We start from the raw sequence: 17,781 nt of genomic DNA, 5'->3' as shown, positions 1-17,781 counted from the left end.
GGACAGGCAGAGTAACAGCTGATCTCAGGAGAGGCAGAGTAACAGCTGATCTCAGGACAGGCAGAGTAACAGCTGATCTCAGGACAGGCAGAGTAACAGCTGATCTCAGGACAGGCAGACTAACAGCTGATCTCAGGAGAGGCAGAGTAACAGCTGATCTCAGGACAGGCAGAATAACAGCTGATCTCAGGACAGGCAGACTAACAGCTGATCTCAGGACAGGCAGACTAACATCTGATCTCAGGACAGGCAGACTAACAGCTGATCTCAGGACAGGCAGAATAACAGCTGATCTCAGGACAGGCAGACTAACAGCTGATCTCAGGACAGACAGAATAACAGCTGATCTCAGGACAGGCAGAATAACAGCTGATCTCAGGACAGACAGAATAACAGCTGATCTCAGGACAGACAGAGTAACAGCTGATCTCAGGACAGACAGAATAACAGCTGATCTCAGGACAGACAGAGTAACAGCTGATCTCAGGACAGACAGAGTAACAGCAAATTGCCCAAGATTCATTGCGCGCCTAAAGAGAAGAAATAAATAATGGCGACCTCAAGTGGCGCAGATCTCGCATTCAAATGTAAGTATTGGGTCTATACTCAGTTTTTAGTCATTTGAGCGTCAAACACCAGATATGTTAAACTTCAAGGGACCTTAAAACCTCAAAATATCAATTAAAATACGTTGGTAATGCTCAGCGTAATGCCTTTTACTTTCAACCATTAGACGTTCAGAGGTTGACTTATATCTTATATCGTATTGTGACAATTGCAAATGTTCTCCCACGCCGTCTCCCTCTCTTTTGCTGCTGCAGCGGTGTTACACTTTCTTCTAAAAACGTCCTCCCACCGTATGAGCGCATTAATATTTCCAATTTCAGTGGGGTGAAAAACGTAGCCCTCCTCTTCCCCGTTGCCATGGTGACTCGTTGAATCAGGGCTCCATTGATGCTGTCTTTTTATACTTGTGGTGCATGAGCTTAACTCCAGGTTAAACTACTCCGAGTTGATCAAACTAACTCAAATCAGCTGTTCTGGAACCGAAAACTCAGAGTTTCCTATCTCAGCGTAGATCAACTCAGAGTTCAGGGTTAGACTCAGAGTTTGTTGAACCTGCTTTGTGAAACGGACCACAGATGTGATTCATGGAACAAATCCAAACAACAACCGTCTGATCCGATCTGTTTTATTGTCATTGAAAGCTGATTTCTGTACACAAAGATTAATTCCATACATCCACATTTACAGCAGAAACAAAGAGAGTGGACGCACACGGAGGAGTGACGTCTCACGCTGCCCCCGGTGGTCCGAGAGTGTAACTGTCTGTGCTGGTTCTGACAATGATCAGCGAGAATTTAAACGTTATTTGTAATTAATAAGCTGAAACACATAAAACACACATATGAGAATCATTCCTCAGCCTGTCTCTGTTGATGTCAGAGTGACAGAAGTTCAGCTGAACTGTTCACATCAAACATTCTGCAGTAAAAGTCAGCGAAGAGCAGAAGATAGAACTCATCACACCAGAGCTTCAGAATCAGCGTTAAATATGATGAGCCTCAGATCATCGTCTAGTACCTTTGATTCAAACTTTTTTTTTCATGTGCAACAATAAAACAACACCATGAAGTCTCCTCGTCCTCGTCCTCGTCCTCGGGTTACACGCTGAACTTTAGAGGAGAAGTCAGAAATCCGGTTTGAGTCCAGCTGCAGGTCCTCACAGAGTGAAGAGTTTGATGGAGTCTGCCTCCGACCGTCCTTCCTGTTATTGATCCTCTATGATTCTGAAAAGTCCAGAAGTCCTGCAGGAGGACGTCGGGACACTCTGACATCACACATGACGCAGCTGAACGCTCCAATCAGACCGGCAGAAACAAACCTGATGTGACATCACACCAGGAAACTAAATATGAAATGAGATCACAGAACCACGTTCTGTTTGTTGATGAGGTTCTGGAGGCCCGGTCACAGCTGCAGCCTCTCAAACTCTATCAGACCTGTCTCTGTTTGTATGAATGTGATTACAGAAGGACTCTTTTCCTTCCTTCAGGTCCGTTTTCTTGTTTTTTGTAATTTTATTAAACCAGATCTGAAGACGACAAACTAAATTCCTCTGCTGTAAACTTGAGATCATGTTTTGTTGTTCGTCTAGTTAAAAACGGGCTGAATTAAAGAATAATTGTGATTAATTGTGTGCTGTTCTGGTCCTTATGGAGATATAGAAAGTTAGCATTAGCAGTTAGCATCGGTCTGTGTGATGTGACCGGGCCTCGACCCTGAAAGTTCTGCTGTTCCCCAGGTGAAGATGTGAAATCACGTCTGAATCAAAATAAAATCAAAATAAATCTTTAAATCAAAACCTCAACGTTTGTTAACCACGGAAAAAAAAATCCCAAATGAAAAGTGCATTTTTATATCGGACAGAATTTCCTGATTTTGAATCGACGTTATATTTGATCAAAGAGAAATGATCGAGGAGCGAACGAGAACGTGACGTCATCATTCACACAGCCGTCGTCTTCGCAGCGACTGACAGAAGAACTGATCTTAGGTCCAGTTTGTCCTCAGCTCTGTCACGTCCACCACCGGTTCTGTCTCGTCCTCTGTGTCAGCCGTCCTCTCTGAGCTCTGATTATTTCACCAGGATCCCACAAAGAAAGAATATAAATGTTGAACGGATGAAATCAAAGAGTCACATGATTAAAAGTTGATCTCATGTTCGTCTCCTCTGGACATCAAACCTCCAGGAGAGAAAAACGGATTCTGTTGGACTCTTTTAAAGCAGCCGTCTGAAAACCGTGTTGAATCCAGGAAACAGTTTGGGTTCTCACAGAACGTCGTCGGGGTTCTCCTGGACGGGCGTTCTGGTTTTGCGTCGGCGTGGTCGCAGCGTGGTGAAGCAGGACGAGGCCGTGAGGGCGATGCGGCTCAGACCCACGTTCAGGCAGTGGACCTCGGAGGTGACCGGCACCTCAGAGAAGAGGGCGCGGTCCCGCGACAGCCGGGCCAAACCTCCTCCGCCGCCACCGACCTCGCTGCTCTCGATGTCTTTGACGATGTTCAGGATCTCCTGGCGTTCCGCCTGCCGAGTCATCCCCCTGATGTTCAAAATGGCCGACACGTGCTTCTTCCTGCACACAGAGAAGGAATCAAGAGGAGGTGTCACTCCACAGGTGTTTACAGAGGACCAATCACACAGCAGGACAGGATCAATGACAGGATCAATGACAGAAACACTCAAAAAATAATGAGTCAGGAATATTTGAGACCTCAACACAAAAACTAAGACTTTTTAATATTATATATTATTTTTCTACTTTGTGAATAAATGAAGGACCGGTTGAAGTTGGACTGAAGGGTCCGGTACTGTGACCCGCTCACAGACTGAACCTCTGTTCTGTTCTGATGTTATCGGACCGAACAGAGACGCCTCAGTGTGGAGGTAAAAATAATCCATACGGCTAAAAGGAGAACAATAACAAGAGTACAGGACCGTATATAGACACACACACACACACACTCTCACACACACACACACACACTCTCACACACACACACACACACACACACACACACACACACACACACACACACACACTCTCACACACACACACACACACGCACACACACACGCACACACACACACAGGCTCAGTGGGTTAAAGGTGAAATTTCCCAGCAGTCATGTCACCATGAGAGGAAGGAAAGTGATTATGTGTTAATGCTTTGTCTTTAGCCACACACACACACACACACACACACACACACACACACACACACACACACACACACACAGGCGACACCTGATGATGGTTTTTCTGTTTCTGCTCCATTAAATCAGAATCTGTTAATTCATCCGACGCATCGTTTACTTTTTGTTCATCGATGAGGCTCTCAGCTCATTAATTAATTTTTATTTATTTGTGTTGGTAAAAAAAATACAGGAAGAAGAAGAAGAAGAGGCGTTTGATTGGTTGGTACCTGACGTCTGGAAACTCTCGGACCAGAACTCCGACCTCCATCTGGATGGAGGGGACGTCCTCCAGCTGGATGATCTCTGAGATATGAGACAGAGCGCCGTCCAACCAGCTGGACGGTGACTCCTGTGGGACAGACACACAGACAGTCAGCTACAGGTGGAGGTGGAGGTGAAGGTGGAGGTGGTGCTCCTGCCTTCAGGTACATGATGAGATAACGTGAGACTGACCAGATCTTTGAAGAGGACTTTGATCTGTTTGCCTTCGTCTCTGAGCCGGCCGGCCATCCTCTTCCTCATCTTCATGGAGGTGCAGATGATTCTTCCTCTCATGACGGAGCGGAGATACTCCATCACCACCCGCCGGTGGACCTCAGCCACCAGGACCTGAGACACACAGACAGGTTAGAGACCAGAGTGCACTGCTGTCCACACTCTGCTGTCCACACACTGCTGTCCACACACTGCTGTCCACACACACTGCTGTCCACACACTGCTGTCCACACACACTGCTGTCCACACACTGCTGTCCACACACTACTGCTGTCCCACACACTGCTGTCCACACACTGCTGTCCACACACTTGCTGTCCACCCACTGCTGTCCACACACACTGCTGTTCCACCCACCTGCTGTCCACACACTGCTGTCCCACACACTGCTGTCCACACACACTGCTGTCCACACACTCTGCTGTCCACACACTGCTGTCCACACACTGCTGTCCACACACTGCTGTCCACACACACTGCTGTCCACACACTGCTGTCCACACACTGCTGTCCACACACTGCTGTCCACACACACTGCTGTCCACACACTGCTGTCCACACACTGCTGTCACACACTGCTGTCCACAACTCTGCTGTCCACACACACTGCTGTCCCACACACTGCTGTCCACACACTGCTGTCCCACCACACTGCTGTCCACACACACTGCTGTCCACACACTGCTGTCCACCACACTGCTGCCCACACACACTGCTGTCCAACTCCTGCTTGTCCACACACTGTGGTCCACACACTGCTGTCCACACACTCTGCTGTCCACACACTGTTGTCCACCACACTGCTGTACCCACACACACTGCTGTCCACACACTCTGCTGTCCACACACTGTTGTCCACACACACTGCTGTCACACACTCTGCTGTCCACACACTGCTGTCCACACACACTGCTGTCCACAACTCTGCTGTCCACACACCTGCTTGTCCACACACTGCTGTCCACACACACTGCTGTCCACACACTCTGCTGTCCACACACACTGCTTGTCCACACACTCTGCTGTCCAACACACTGCTGTCCACACACTCTGCTGTCCACACACACTGCTGTCCACACACACTGCTGTCCACACACTCTGCTGTCCACACACTGCTGTCCACACACACTGCTGTCCACACACACTGCTGTCCACACACTCTGCTGTCCACACACTGCTGTCCACACACTGCTGTCCTCCACACACACTGCTGTCCACACACTGCTGTCCACATCCACTCTGCTGTCCACACACTGCTGTCCACACACCTGCTGTCCACACACTGCTGTCCACACTCTGCTGTCCACACACACTGCTGTCCACACACTGCTGTCCACACACACTGCTGTCCACACACTGCTGTCCACACACTGCTGTCCACACTCTGCTGTCCACACACTGCTGTCCACACTCTGCTGTCCACACACACTGCTGTCCACACACACTGCTGTCCACACACTGCTGTCCACACACACTGCTGTCCACACACTGCTGTCCACACACACTGCTGTCCACACACTGCTGTCCACACACTGCTGTCCACACACTGCTGTCCACACACTGCTGTCCACACACACTGCTGTCCACACACTGCTGTCCACACACTCTGCTGTCCACACACTGCTGTCCACACACTCTGCTGTCCACACACTGCTGTCTACACACTCTGCTGTCCCGTCCCCTGATTGTTACCTGGTATGGTGGACTGTCCATCCTGCAGTATTTCTTGAAGTGTTCTTTGATGAGAGCTTCGATCTGCTCGTATGGCTCAGCGTTACTCAGCCACTTCCTCTTCACCAGACGCTCGAAGAATGGCTGGACACACACACACACACACACACAGACACACACACACACACACAGACGAGATAAGTTTCTATGTAGATTTCTTTTTATTGTTTTTTTTATTTTCCATTGCAAATCTAAAGTACGATAATACTTTACCTCATAAAACACGACCTCACTGAACCTAAACTAAATGAATCTAACGATGAACAACACAGATCTAAAGACTGTAATCTGAACTGTAACCACATGATGTTCATAGCTCTCTCTCTCGCCCTTTGAGTGTTTCAACATTTCAGAGAATAAACAAAAGTTAAAAATTAAATTGAATTCAAAAAGCTTTATTGACACAGAGACAACAGAGGAGCGACGCCAACACAAGAGAGGAGAAGGTGAAGAGAGGAGGACAAACACTCAGAGCTTATTGTCAACATGTTTCTGTGTGTCGTGGGTGTGTGTGTGTGTGTGTGTGTGCGTGCATGTGTGTGTTACCCTGATGTGCAGGTACAGGCGTTCAGACAGCACTCTGACTCCCTGCTGCACGATGTGATCCAGAGCTTTGTTGGCTCGACGCAGAGAGTCCTCGCTGACCGCCGGGTCGCACTGAGCACAGCGCTGCACGAAGCCTCTGCACACACGCACACGCACAATAAAAGTACAAGGTAGTCACTAATCTGAAAATCACCCGTACTCGAGTAAAAGTCTTAAAGTATCTGTGTGTCGGTACCTGAGCGGAGGGCAGCAGTTGACCAGTGCGATGGTTTTGGACACGTATCCGTCCTCGTTGTCTCCGAACATGCCGCTCTGCATCCCCTCATGAAACATCTCGACTTTACGCTGGAAACTGAGACAAGAGAGCGACAGACAGAAGAATCAGAACCAGATCCGCCACCATCGACCTTCACAAGCAGCTTCAACACCTGCTGGTACCTGAAGAGGAAGTCGGCCAGGCCGTTGAGGCTGCACTGAGCCACTCTTGAGCCCAGACTGCTGTTGATGGAGGCCGAGCGCTCCAGATCCACCTGCAGCCTCTGAAACAACAGAAGCAGGATTTATTCTACACACTCATGACTTCAACCCATTTGGACCCAGAACATGTAGAACATGTAGAACAGAGACCCAGCAGCAGCCTCAGGCTTCATCACATACACGTCACATCAAATACTGTGATAACAAGATAATCTCATTTTATTACATACAAACATTTGATGTTGTCAGATGTTATAATTACATATTTTGACTTTATATCACATTAAATGTGAAGTTTCATGCTCATGTTTTGTTTTCTGTTATAACAAAATACAAACACATCAAACACTAACATTACACACTATATTTTATATCACTTTTCTTGTTATTAGTGAAAACATTTGTCGTTAAATAAACAACTTCAAATGTGATAATTCATTAATTTAATATAAAAAGGATATTTTCACTTTATTACTAATTATTAACATTTCACACAGAACAACAACGAACAAACTGTTCATGTTAAAACAGAATCGTTTGTATTGTAACAATATTTATTAATTCTTCACATTATTACAGATATTGTGACGTTACATTATCACTTTTTAATATGAACTGTAACAAGATGAGTAGTTACTTGTTATATTTTGTCAGAGCACGATGCTGATCTGAGACGACTCATCAACATATCAGCATTTAAAAACTGTTTAGAGAACATAAACTGTCAAATAAAAGATTCTCTGTCAGCGACACTCGAGACTGTTTCACAATAAAAGCCGACCAGGAAGAGAAGCATTCTGACTGATGAGCTTCTGGGAGGCTTTTAATATGAAACATTTGTACAGGAAGTGTTGAGGAGCTTTAATAAATGTTCTTTTGTTATATTTGTCATTTTAATAATGATGCATTTAAGGACAAACTGTCCCTGTGTGAGCCTCATGTTATTTTTCCTTTGACCACTAGAGGGCACCAGATGGTGTTTGTGTATGTGTGTGTGTGTGTGTGTGTGTGTGTGTGTGTGTGTTAGGTGTGGTGTGTGTGTGTATGAGTATGTGTGTGTGTTGAGGAAGTGTTTGGTGTTGACTTTGGCTGTGGTTGAAGGAAACACTCAGAAAACAATCAGTTTATAAAACACAGCGTTATGCAACACTCTGATTCAATAATCTTTATTTAAACTGACAGGAAACACACCTGCAGTAACCGTGGTAACAGGGACGGGGGTGGGTCTGTACCTGTATGACGGTCTTGGCCAGAGTAATCTGGTACTCCTCGATGTGCAGCGACTCCATCCACCTCCTCTCCTCCTCGTCCAGGACTTGACTCAGCTCCGTGGTCACTTTGGCCTGATCAGGGAGACGCCGGGGGTCAAAACAAATGCACCTCACATTCAACACAAGTTACCTGACGTCCTCCTGGTCAGACACATCCTCTACTGCTTCAGCCAATCAGAGACAAGCAGGCCAGGTGCTGTGTAGCCTCTAGCATCATGCTAACACCTGATAGAATTTATCAGGTGTTGCGTTCAATGACAGTCGTTTTCAACATTTAACATTTTAAAGACACAATCCAAAAAAGTGTTTCTCCTTCTGTCTTTGCCCCCTCGTTAATTTCTTTATGGTGTGGTTTGGATTTCTTTCTCACCCGGACAGAGTTGAGACAGTCCAGCTCCAGCCGGTCCACGGTCTCTGACGGCAGCAGAGGACAGAGCTCAGAGCGGCTGAACGGACTTGTGATACACACCGTCCCCAGAACGTCTCTGAAACAACACACACACAAAACATAACGTCACGTATTCTCACAGGAAGTCTCTCAGGGGCCCGAGAACCTATAAAGGAACTAAGGAACCGGAGACTAAACCCAGTTCAGGGCGTAGAAGAAGTCCTGGCTCCATGTTTTCAGGGCTGCTCAGGCTTATTAGACAACATGGCTGATAAAAAAACTCTGTTCATGCTGTTTTTATAACCATTTATATTCCAATCTAAACTTCTTTTCATACAAATGATTTGCTCTTGAATCTTTAGTCTTTTTATCACTTTATTCAAGGACAATAGATCCCTGAGGAGACCTTATTAACATCAGGATGCTACAGGGATCATTCTCGTTGTTTATGAAAGAACAGAGTCGAGTTGTCTGCTTCCTGTTGATGAAAAAGAGTGACCTAAAGAGAGAGAGGGAGTGATGAAGAGAGCAAAAGATAAACAACCATCACGTTAATATCAGGCTGAAGACTTTGGGCAAAAGACTCGCTGATTGTTATGTGTATGCAGCAGCCAGTGAGCCAGAAAGAGAGAGACTCTTATTTATTTCTGTCCTGGAGATTTGATCACATTGTTCTTCATTCATCTTCATGAACAGCGAAGTCGGCTGAGAGACAGACTTCAGGTCAGCTCATTAACATGTCTGCCACTGAGATCATTTACAGCCCACCAACAAGATTTCTGATCAGTGATTTACATCATGGAAGGCTTCAGATAAATCAATAAGAATGGCGACACTGTACAGGACTCTGCTGCCGTCTGATTGGATCGCACCGTCTCTGTCTGTGTACCTGTTGTATATGTTGTGCAGCCAGTCCAGCAGAGAGTAGATGTCGGTGATCTCCAGCTGGTTGTCAGTGATGGCCTGCAGTCGCCGAGCAACCGCCTGGTGGTAGCTCTGCACGTACACCTGACGGGACGAAGGTCGAAGGTTAAAGATGAACTGAAGGATGAAGAGCTGAGCAGCTGGTGAATGTTAAAACTAATGAGCCTTATCCGCTCAGATTCCAGGTATGTTCTCACCTGGAAGGGCTCGTACTGGTCAGGGTAAATGGACACCACGTTCCTCTTTGCGGCCCCCAAGTCCTCCACCACCCGGGCCCGGAGGCGGTCCAGGTACCGGTCCAGTTCTCCGGCTGTGAACTCTGCTCTCTGAGGCAGAGAGCCGTCTGCAGCCTCCTCCACCGCCTCCTTCCACCTCTGCTTCAGACGACGAGGCCTTGGGCCGCCAGGCACCACTGTCTCACTGAGGGCCCAGTCCTTATCGACCTGCTCCTCATGCTGCAGCACCTGCACGCAGGAAGTCCGACAGGTGAGGTCACAAACACCTGAGCCCCAACTGACGACATCTACTCTCTTTATTTATAGATTTATGTCATTTGAAGTACTACTTTGATTTCCCTTCCTTGCTGTTCAGCACTCACCTGAACCACCAGGCCCAGGTTCGGCCCGGCTGTCGGGGAGCGCAGAGACTCCCTGACGACGGCCCACAGCTCCTTCTGCAGCTCCTCGTACAGCAGCTCCACGTCCTTCGCCTTCCTCCGCCCGCCATCTTTCATGCTCGAGCTTGCATCCTCCGTCTGCGGCGCTGCGCCACGGTCTGCCGCGGCGGACTCGTTACACTCCTGCTCCAACTCCAGGATGTGAGTATCGGCCAGAACCAGGTCCCGCTTCTTCACCAGCTGCAGGATTTCCAGGACTGGAAGAAAGCCAATCAACAGAGTCATTATTCGGATGATTTTGATGCTAAAGAAGGACTTTCACTTGGAACAGAATGTTTCTACACTCTGGTTCTTCTCTAACCGCTGGACAAAATCTCTGCGGTCATTGTGAAACCTTCAGAGACCTCAGAGGTCAGACTCTCCACAAAGAAAGCTCTTCATTCTGACTGATTAGCATTAACAGCTGCTCATCAAAAGGAAAACTTCAGCACCCACAACACCCACTGCTGAGCCACAGCACTCTGGAGGTGGTTCGTTTGATTCGAACATCAAAGCAGCCCTCAGGGAGACGGAGGGACGGAGGTTCCCACAGAATCACTGATCGGTCCTCGACTTCAGGGAAACAGATCAGAGCTAAATATTCATGACAGCTGTATGAGAAACTTTTTGCCTTTTTGTTTGGTTGAAAGCTGCAGCGTGTGTGTGTTTGTGTGTGTAAATCCTGAGCTCCATCAGAGCTGACTCATAATATTCAAAGTTACATTTCAGTTTCCTCTGGAGAGTTTCATCTGTCCTGTCGAGTTTATAACTACATCTTGTTGCAGTGACCTCACTGACTGAACGCAGCCTCTCCTGGTCTGCAGCACGGTCACTACCTGCTGACTCAACGTAACGATGCTTGACCACACCTCGTTTTAAGGCGAGTGCACGTACATTATCATCTACGCTGGGCGTGAAAATGACAGGAACGTGTTCTGTGCTATGATAACATCCAGTGAGTTTACTCTGTAGTCCTCCAGGGACAGCAAGGCTGGTCTGAGGTCAGTGTTTACTGAAGCTGTTCAGGGAGGATCCTCTCAAACTGTCAGGGCTGTGATGTCAGCAGATGATGTCACAGCCATCAGATGGACATTTAGAGGGAGCAGGCTGAGATCATAGAGCTGTCAGAGGAGTCACGACTCATCCGCACCAAACAAATGATGACTCTCCTCAGAGTTTATCATAGCCGGTTCTGAAGTTTGATGAAATTGTGTAAAATTGAGGTTGACAGAAATGTTGTAGCTCGTTTGGTGGATGGAAACACAAACATATCGGCCTATTTGAGAACCAGTATGATTATAAAGTGCACTGAACCAGCTCCTGATTGCAGTGAACTTGTGGATCACTTAAGTATATAGCATATTTTTTGGCCTTTATTGACAGAACAGCTGAAGATATAACAGGAAACAGGACAAGAGAGAGGGGGAGTGACACGCAGCAAAGGGACCCAGGCCGGGACTCGAACCCGGGGCCACTGCAGTGAGGACGCAGCCTCTGTACATGGGACGCTGCTCTACCAACTGAGCTAAACGGCTCCCCCGTGGATCACTTTAATACTGAAGAAAACATAAAAACATTAAGATATTCAGAGTTCTGCAGTCAGAAGCGTCTTGTTTCTATGATGTCTAAGTGGACCCTGGGAAGTTCTGATGAGTGTTTTTCACATTTGTTTTGATTTTATAGACAAAACGATTCATGGTGAATATAATCAGTAGCTGCAACCCTGTGCTGTCCGCAGAGCTACTTCTAGCTGCTAACCTGCTGAAAATGTCAGCAAATAATCTTTATTCAAAACGTGCCCAATTAGCGGTCGGCAGCTCCTGTTTGCAGTGAACTCGTGGACGTACTGACAACTGTCACCGGATCAGTTTAATACTGAAGAAAAGTTAAACAGGAAGATTCTCAGGGGAGATCTGAATGGTCTTTTGTCTCTGATTTCTAAATGGATTATGGATGTTTATTCTGGATGAACATCAGAGACGAGGATCTCTTCAGAGAGGGGAAGTCACACTGAGTCAGATCAATATGTTTCAGATAACAACACATCTGATGAGATGAGTTTGAAGAAAAACATCATTAAATACAGTTTACAGAAACAGAAATGACGCAGAATATTTAGAGGGGAAATATGACTCAGTTATTCATCACAGCAGCCAGATAATAATCACTGTCACATCAGGAAGTATGGACAGGAAGTGATGCCACCTCCTGCTTCAACTGCTGCATCACAGGAGAGCTTCTTCAGGGCTACACTTTCAAAATAAAAGCTTTCTGTAAGGCGCAGGGCTGCTTTCTGTTTGTGTGTGTGGGTATCAGTGAGAGCAAGTGAGGATGTGAAGCCTCCAGATGTTGCCTCGTTCGTCCACCTCAGTGCCGACAGAGGAAGAGAAACACACACACACACACACACACACAGTGACAGCCCAGAGGAAGATGATCTCTACAAACAGAACAATGTGAGGGAACATCTCAGCTTTGAACTTATTTCAGTCTTCATGTTACATGTTTGTTTCAGCAGTTTAGTTCCTGCAGCAGAGCGGAGCAGAGGTCAGAGGTCACAGTATTACAGCCTGCACATCCTCACAGTTCAGATTCAGGAGTAAAGCTGCTGTCAGGAAGTGTGTGCGCATCTTCTCTGCCTGACCGGCTGAAGCCTCAGCTTGTTAACTCTCCTTTCAGGCCCGGTTCAGACCTGCTGTCAACATCCACCTGAGTGATCGGATCACAGGTTAACAACAACACATCGTCACCAGACTCGATTAACAAATGTAGTGATTTTAAGAGTTGTTGAGTTAAAACAAACTCTATAATGTAGTGAAACTGTGTCTCTGACAGATTGTAACTCATTGTGTCGTTGTTGTAAATTCAGAATTAAATCTTTCAGCTGAAGTTGTTTGTCCTTGTAAAAAGTGTCAGTTTGTGGCAGCATGTCTGTACCAGCCTGTCTGCTTCTGTGTCTAAAGTGCTAAAGTCTTACCTGCCAACATTGATCAGCTGTTTGAACACACTGTTTACACTGATTTCACCATTTACACTCCATTTATGAAAGAAGAAACATGTTATTGATCTAAACATGTCACATGTTACAAAGACACTAAACAGTAACAATATAGGCTACTTCTTTGTCCCCGTGGAGAAAGTCCCCAGACTCCCTTAACAAATGTGTCAGTTTAGTGAGTTGTTGAGTTGGAGACACTTTATAAACTCTGTGAAACTCTGTCTCTGACTCATTCTGCATTATTTGGACCTTCTTGTTAATTCAGCAAATGTTCTACATGAACTTACTTCTGTCGTTCAGTAGAAACATGGAGTCTGTCTGTCCTGCTCCTCACATGAATCAACGTTGGTTGATATCTGGTGTCATTACACTTTTATTATTCTTATTTGAACACAAATCTGTTCAGAAAACACACTCGGACTGACAGACCAGCGAAACAGAGCGGAGGTCAGTTTTAATAAGACCACTGGGGAGAGGTCGTAACACACACACACACACACACACACACACACACACACAGACAGACACACACACTCAGGGTGTGTCCACTGTAAGGTGATTCATCAGCACTTTGAGCACCTTTAAACCAGACGACACTGGAGCTCATAAAACACACCTATAACAACACACACACACACACACACACACATCATATACATCATGTTGGTGCCCCTCCACTCAGAAACACAGCTCTTATTGTTCAGCTTCAACATTCAGAGGAAATCTCTTCCAGCTGGGTGGACGATGCCCCGCCCACCCCCACCCAATTCCTCAAACCACAACCAACACCGCCAAAACCACCAGAACCACCAGAACCAAGACCAAGAGCAGAGCATTGGGAGGATTCTGGGGGTCTAACCACAAAAACTTCAGATTCAGGGACTGAATGGACTCTGGTTTGGTCTCCACCAGGTCAAACATCTGGCTCATCAGCTTCAGTTTCTACAGATGTTTGACTTCATGTTGATGTGACATCTGAAGTTTCAGTATTGATGTGGGATACTGAGTACAACTACTTAGTTACTCTCCTTCAGTACATGTTTCCTGTCTGTGTACTCTGAGTATCTGTGTGACTTCTCCTCTCTACATGTGAACTTTCTCCTCCTCACAGCTTCAGAACAGCCTCGTTACTTTAGTTTGATGCATCTGAGGTGAATTCTGGATTCTTGTTATTTCCCAGCATCAGCAGACTGATGTGGACCAATCAGAGCTCATCACGCACGGCAGACGCAGCGAGACGAGACAAAGACGTAAAAGCCGTAAGAAGGCGTAAACAGACAGAGAGGGAGACTGGAATGTGGAGAAAAGGCGTGTTAGTGTCTCGTATCTGCAGAGAGTTTCTGATTTTCTCTCTTTGTTGCTGCTCGGGACGCTTTACCAACCCAACATGTGTCTATTTGACGTCCTGGGAATGAGACTCAACAATCAACTGTCTTTGTGGTGCGTTCAGGAACAGCTGGGACAAATCCTACTGATTCTACCTTTAACTTTAATAGTCTTTGAATTCTATTAATATGACGTGAGCTTCAGTTAGCTTTGACCACAAATGTCCTTCAGAGGGAGACTTTTTACTCTGATACTCTGAGTACATGTCAGAGCCTGTAATCTATTACTTTACTGGAGTACAGAACTCTGTGACTCTCAGTGTGAAACTGAAGACACTGCTGAGTCGGGAAATCTCACATTTTACCTGCTCAGAGACACCTGGAGGAGAGAGAGGCTTTTATATGTACCTTTAAAATACATGACGTGTGTGTGTGTGTGTGTGTGTGTGTGTGTGTGTGTGTGTGTGTGTGAACAGTGGCAGTATTGTCTGGGTGTAATCGGAGCTCCTCTTCCACATTTTTCTCCTCTCAGCTCTTTTGGTTCAGTGATGTCTGCAGAGTTTCTCCTGCGGGTCGCTGTGGTTCTGGTTCTCTCTCTGGTTCTTCCCTGCTCCGTCCTCTCATGACAGAATATTTAATAAGTAATAAGTGGAGGATTGTCCTGCAGCTTGCACAGCTGGATCAAGTTTCCTCTGACATTTCAATCTGTTTTCTCTCCAGTGATTCTGCTTCTTGACTTCTTCAGGGTGAATTCTTCACACAGACACATGAACTCATCCGGCTGCACGACATTATAAACAAATCTGACAGAGATCAGTTTGACAGATGTTATGATCGTGATATGACTCAAGATTCGTGTGATTCATCATATTTGCGCAACAATTTTCATTTTCACAGCAAGAAATGATTCAGTCCTGCTGATTCTGCTGGTGTCTGAACAAACCAACATGTTTGTTATTTCTCTCTCCTCACTCGAGTGTGTACGTCAGAGCGAAGCTGCTTTAGAATCGTCTAATAATAACTGACTATCAGCGGCGTGAAGCGTCAGCCGCGGTCTGTGACAGGAAGTCCTCCAGCAGCTGATATCTGCCCACTAACAGTTTTATGGCCGTTCAGGAGGACGTGCTGATCGTTGACGGGTCCTGACGGGCCTGAACACGAGCCTCTTATCGGCTCTGTGGTTATGTAACTGAAACGACGCTGTTCAACAGGTCGCTGAGTCTGTTCCAGCCTCACGGTCATGTGGAGGTCAGCGGCGTGGAGGACACGTCGTCTTCAGCTCGTCTCCAAGCAGACTGAGGAACCACAGTTTGATGTTCGGGTGAAAAGTTTTGAGAACACAAACTTTTGCAAAATGCATTCACTGTTATGTGTTTAGTCAGTGTGAGTCAACCAATCAGAGCGGACCTGGTGAGAATGAAGGGCAGCGGTCAGCCTATCAGTGATCCTCCTCACATGCACCGCTGTCCAACTCAGGTCAGAGCAAAGACACGTGATTAAAGATTACTTTGGTACGAGTGAAACTCAAACATATGAAAAGTACTCGAGTAAAAGCCTTAAAGTATCTGATGTTAAATGTAAGTAACAGTAATCAGATTACTGTTGGCAGCAGATGCAAAAAATCACTTATTTTTAAGCAAAAACAAAATAAACGTCTGCAGCACACACACACACACACACACACACACACACACAGACGCGCGCACATACACACACACACACACACACACACACACACACACACACAGATGAGAGTTTCTCTAAACAGAAGCTCCAACAAGTATTTGATTTCATAACAACTGTTCCTGTCTATGGGGGCCGTCTAAACCGCAGAACATCCCAGCTGTGGAACCACATGTTCTGTACAACAAAGAACCGTCTAACCACTGGGTCTGGTGCAAAGTTGGGCCGTTAACAACAGAACAAGTGATTTGTTTGTGGGTCGGGTCGAGTGTCTTCAGCGTGTGTTTCAGCACGTCTAAACAGTCTGAGTTACAGAACAAGTCGTCTTTGTTCTTCTGCTCTTTCACATAACAGAACATTTACCTCCACACATGGACTTCCTCAGGTACTGATGATGTCAGAACCGCTGCATTGAGATTTATTAAGCGATGGCACAGAGAACACGACCATCTCCTGATAATCATCACAGAGTGAAGGAGGATGAAAACGCTTCTCTTCACCCACCGTGAAGAAGAAGAGAGTGATGATAATCTGTGAGCTCTGCACGCCGCCATGAGAGGCAGAATGCATGAAACAACAATCAGTAGCAGCACAGAGTCAAACTGAGGTCACCTGAACGCACCACAGGAGGGAAGATACACCTGAACTCACCACAGGACGGACGACACACCTGAACGCACCACAGGACGGACGACACACCTGAACTCACCACAGGACGGACAACACACCTGAACTCACCACACGACGGACAACACACCTGAACTCACCACAGGACGGACAACACACCTGAACTCACCACACGACGGACAACACACCTGAACTCACCACAGGACGGACAACACACCTGAACTCACCACACGAGGAACAACACACCTGAACTCACCACAGGACGGACAACACACCTGAACGCACCACAGGAAGGACAACTGAACGCACCACAGGAGGGACAACACACCTGAACGCACCACAAGAGGGACAACACACCTGAACGCACCACAGGAGGGACAACACACCTGAACGCACCACAGGACGGACAACACACCTGAACTCACCACAGGAGGGACAACACACCTGAACGCACCACAGGAGGGACAACACACCTGAACTCACCACAGGAGGGACGATACACCTGAACTCACCACAGGAGGGACAACACACCTGAACGCACCACAGGACGGACAACACACCTGAACGCACCACAGGACGGACAACACACCTGAACGCACCACAGGACGGACAACACACCTGAACGCACCACAGGAGGGACAACACACCTGAACGCACCACAGGACGGACAACACACCTGAACGCACCACAGGAGGGACAACACGCCTGAACTCACCACAGGAGGGACAACACGCCTGAACTCACCACAGGAGGGACAACACGCCTGAACGCACCACAGGAGGGACAACACGCCTGAACGCACCACAGGACGGACAACACGCCTGAACGCACCACAGGAGGGACAACACGCCTGAACGCACCACAGGAGGGACAACACGCCTGAACGCACCACAGGAGGGAC

The 17,781-nt window shown here is 46.9% G+C and overlaps 1 protein-coding gene across 2 annotated transcripts in view; it reads right to left on the bottom strand.

Moving 5' to 3' along the window:
* Nucleotides 1–1,176: 1,176 nt before the first annotated feature.
* The window catches only part of exoc3l2b (exocyst complex component 3-like 2b), a 38,697-nt gene continuing 22,092 nt past the window's right edge, over nt 1,177–17,781 (bottom strand). Inside the window, exons 4-15 of one of the 2 annotated variants that reach the window (XM_030397983.1) lie at nt 10,191–10,465; nt 9,790–10,056; nt 9,558–9,676; nt 8,651–8,765; nt 8,242–8,352; nt 6,971–7,071; nt 6,768–6,884; nt 6,533–6,668; nt 5,948–6,070; nt 4,213–4,368; nt 3,987–4,108; nt 1,177–3,137 (exon numbers count right to left, since the gene is read on the bottom strand). In XM_030397983.1, the coding sequence (XP_030253843.1) occupies nt 2,834–3,137; nt 3,987–4,108; nt 4,213–4,368; nt 5,948–6,070; nt 6,533–6,668; nt 6,768–6,884; nt 6,971–7,071; nt 8,242–8,352; nt 8,651–8,765; nt 9,558–9,676; nt 9,790–10,056; nt 10,191–10,465 (1,946 nt within the window). In that variant the 3' untranslated portion in view covers nt 1,177–2,833. The remainder of the gene's footprint in view (nt 3,138–3,986; nt 4,109–4,212; nt 4,369–5,947; nt 6,071–6,532; nt 6,669–6,767; nt 6,885–6,970; nt 7,072–8,241; nt 8,353–8,650; nt 8,766–9,557; nt 9,677–9,789; nt 10,057–10,190; nt 10,466–17,781) is intronic. The other variant, XM_030397975.1, reaches the window with a different exon arrangement.

This window comes from Sparus aurata, chromosome 2 (genome assembly GCF_900880675.1).
Source record: "Sparus aurata chromosome 2, fSpaAur1.1, whole genome shotgun sequence".
NCBI lineage: Eukaryota > Metazoa > Chordata > Actinopteri > Spariformes > Sparidae > Sparus > Sparus aurata.
This window is presented reverse-complemented; position numbering and strand designations above follow the sequence as displayed.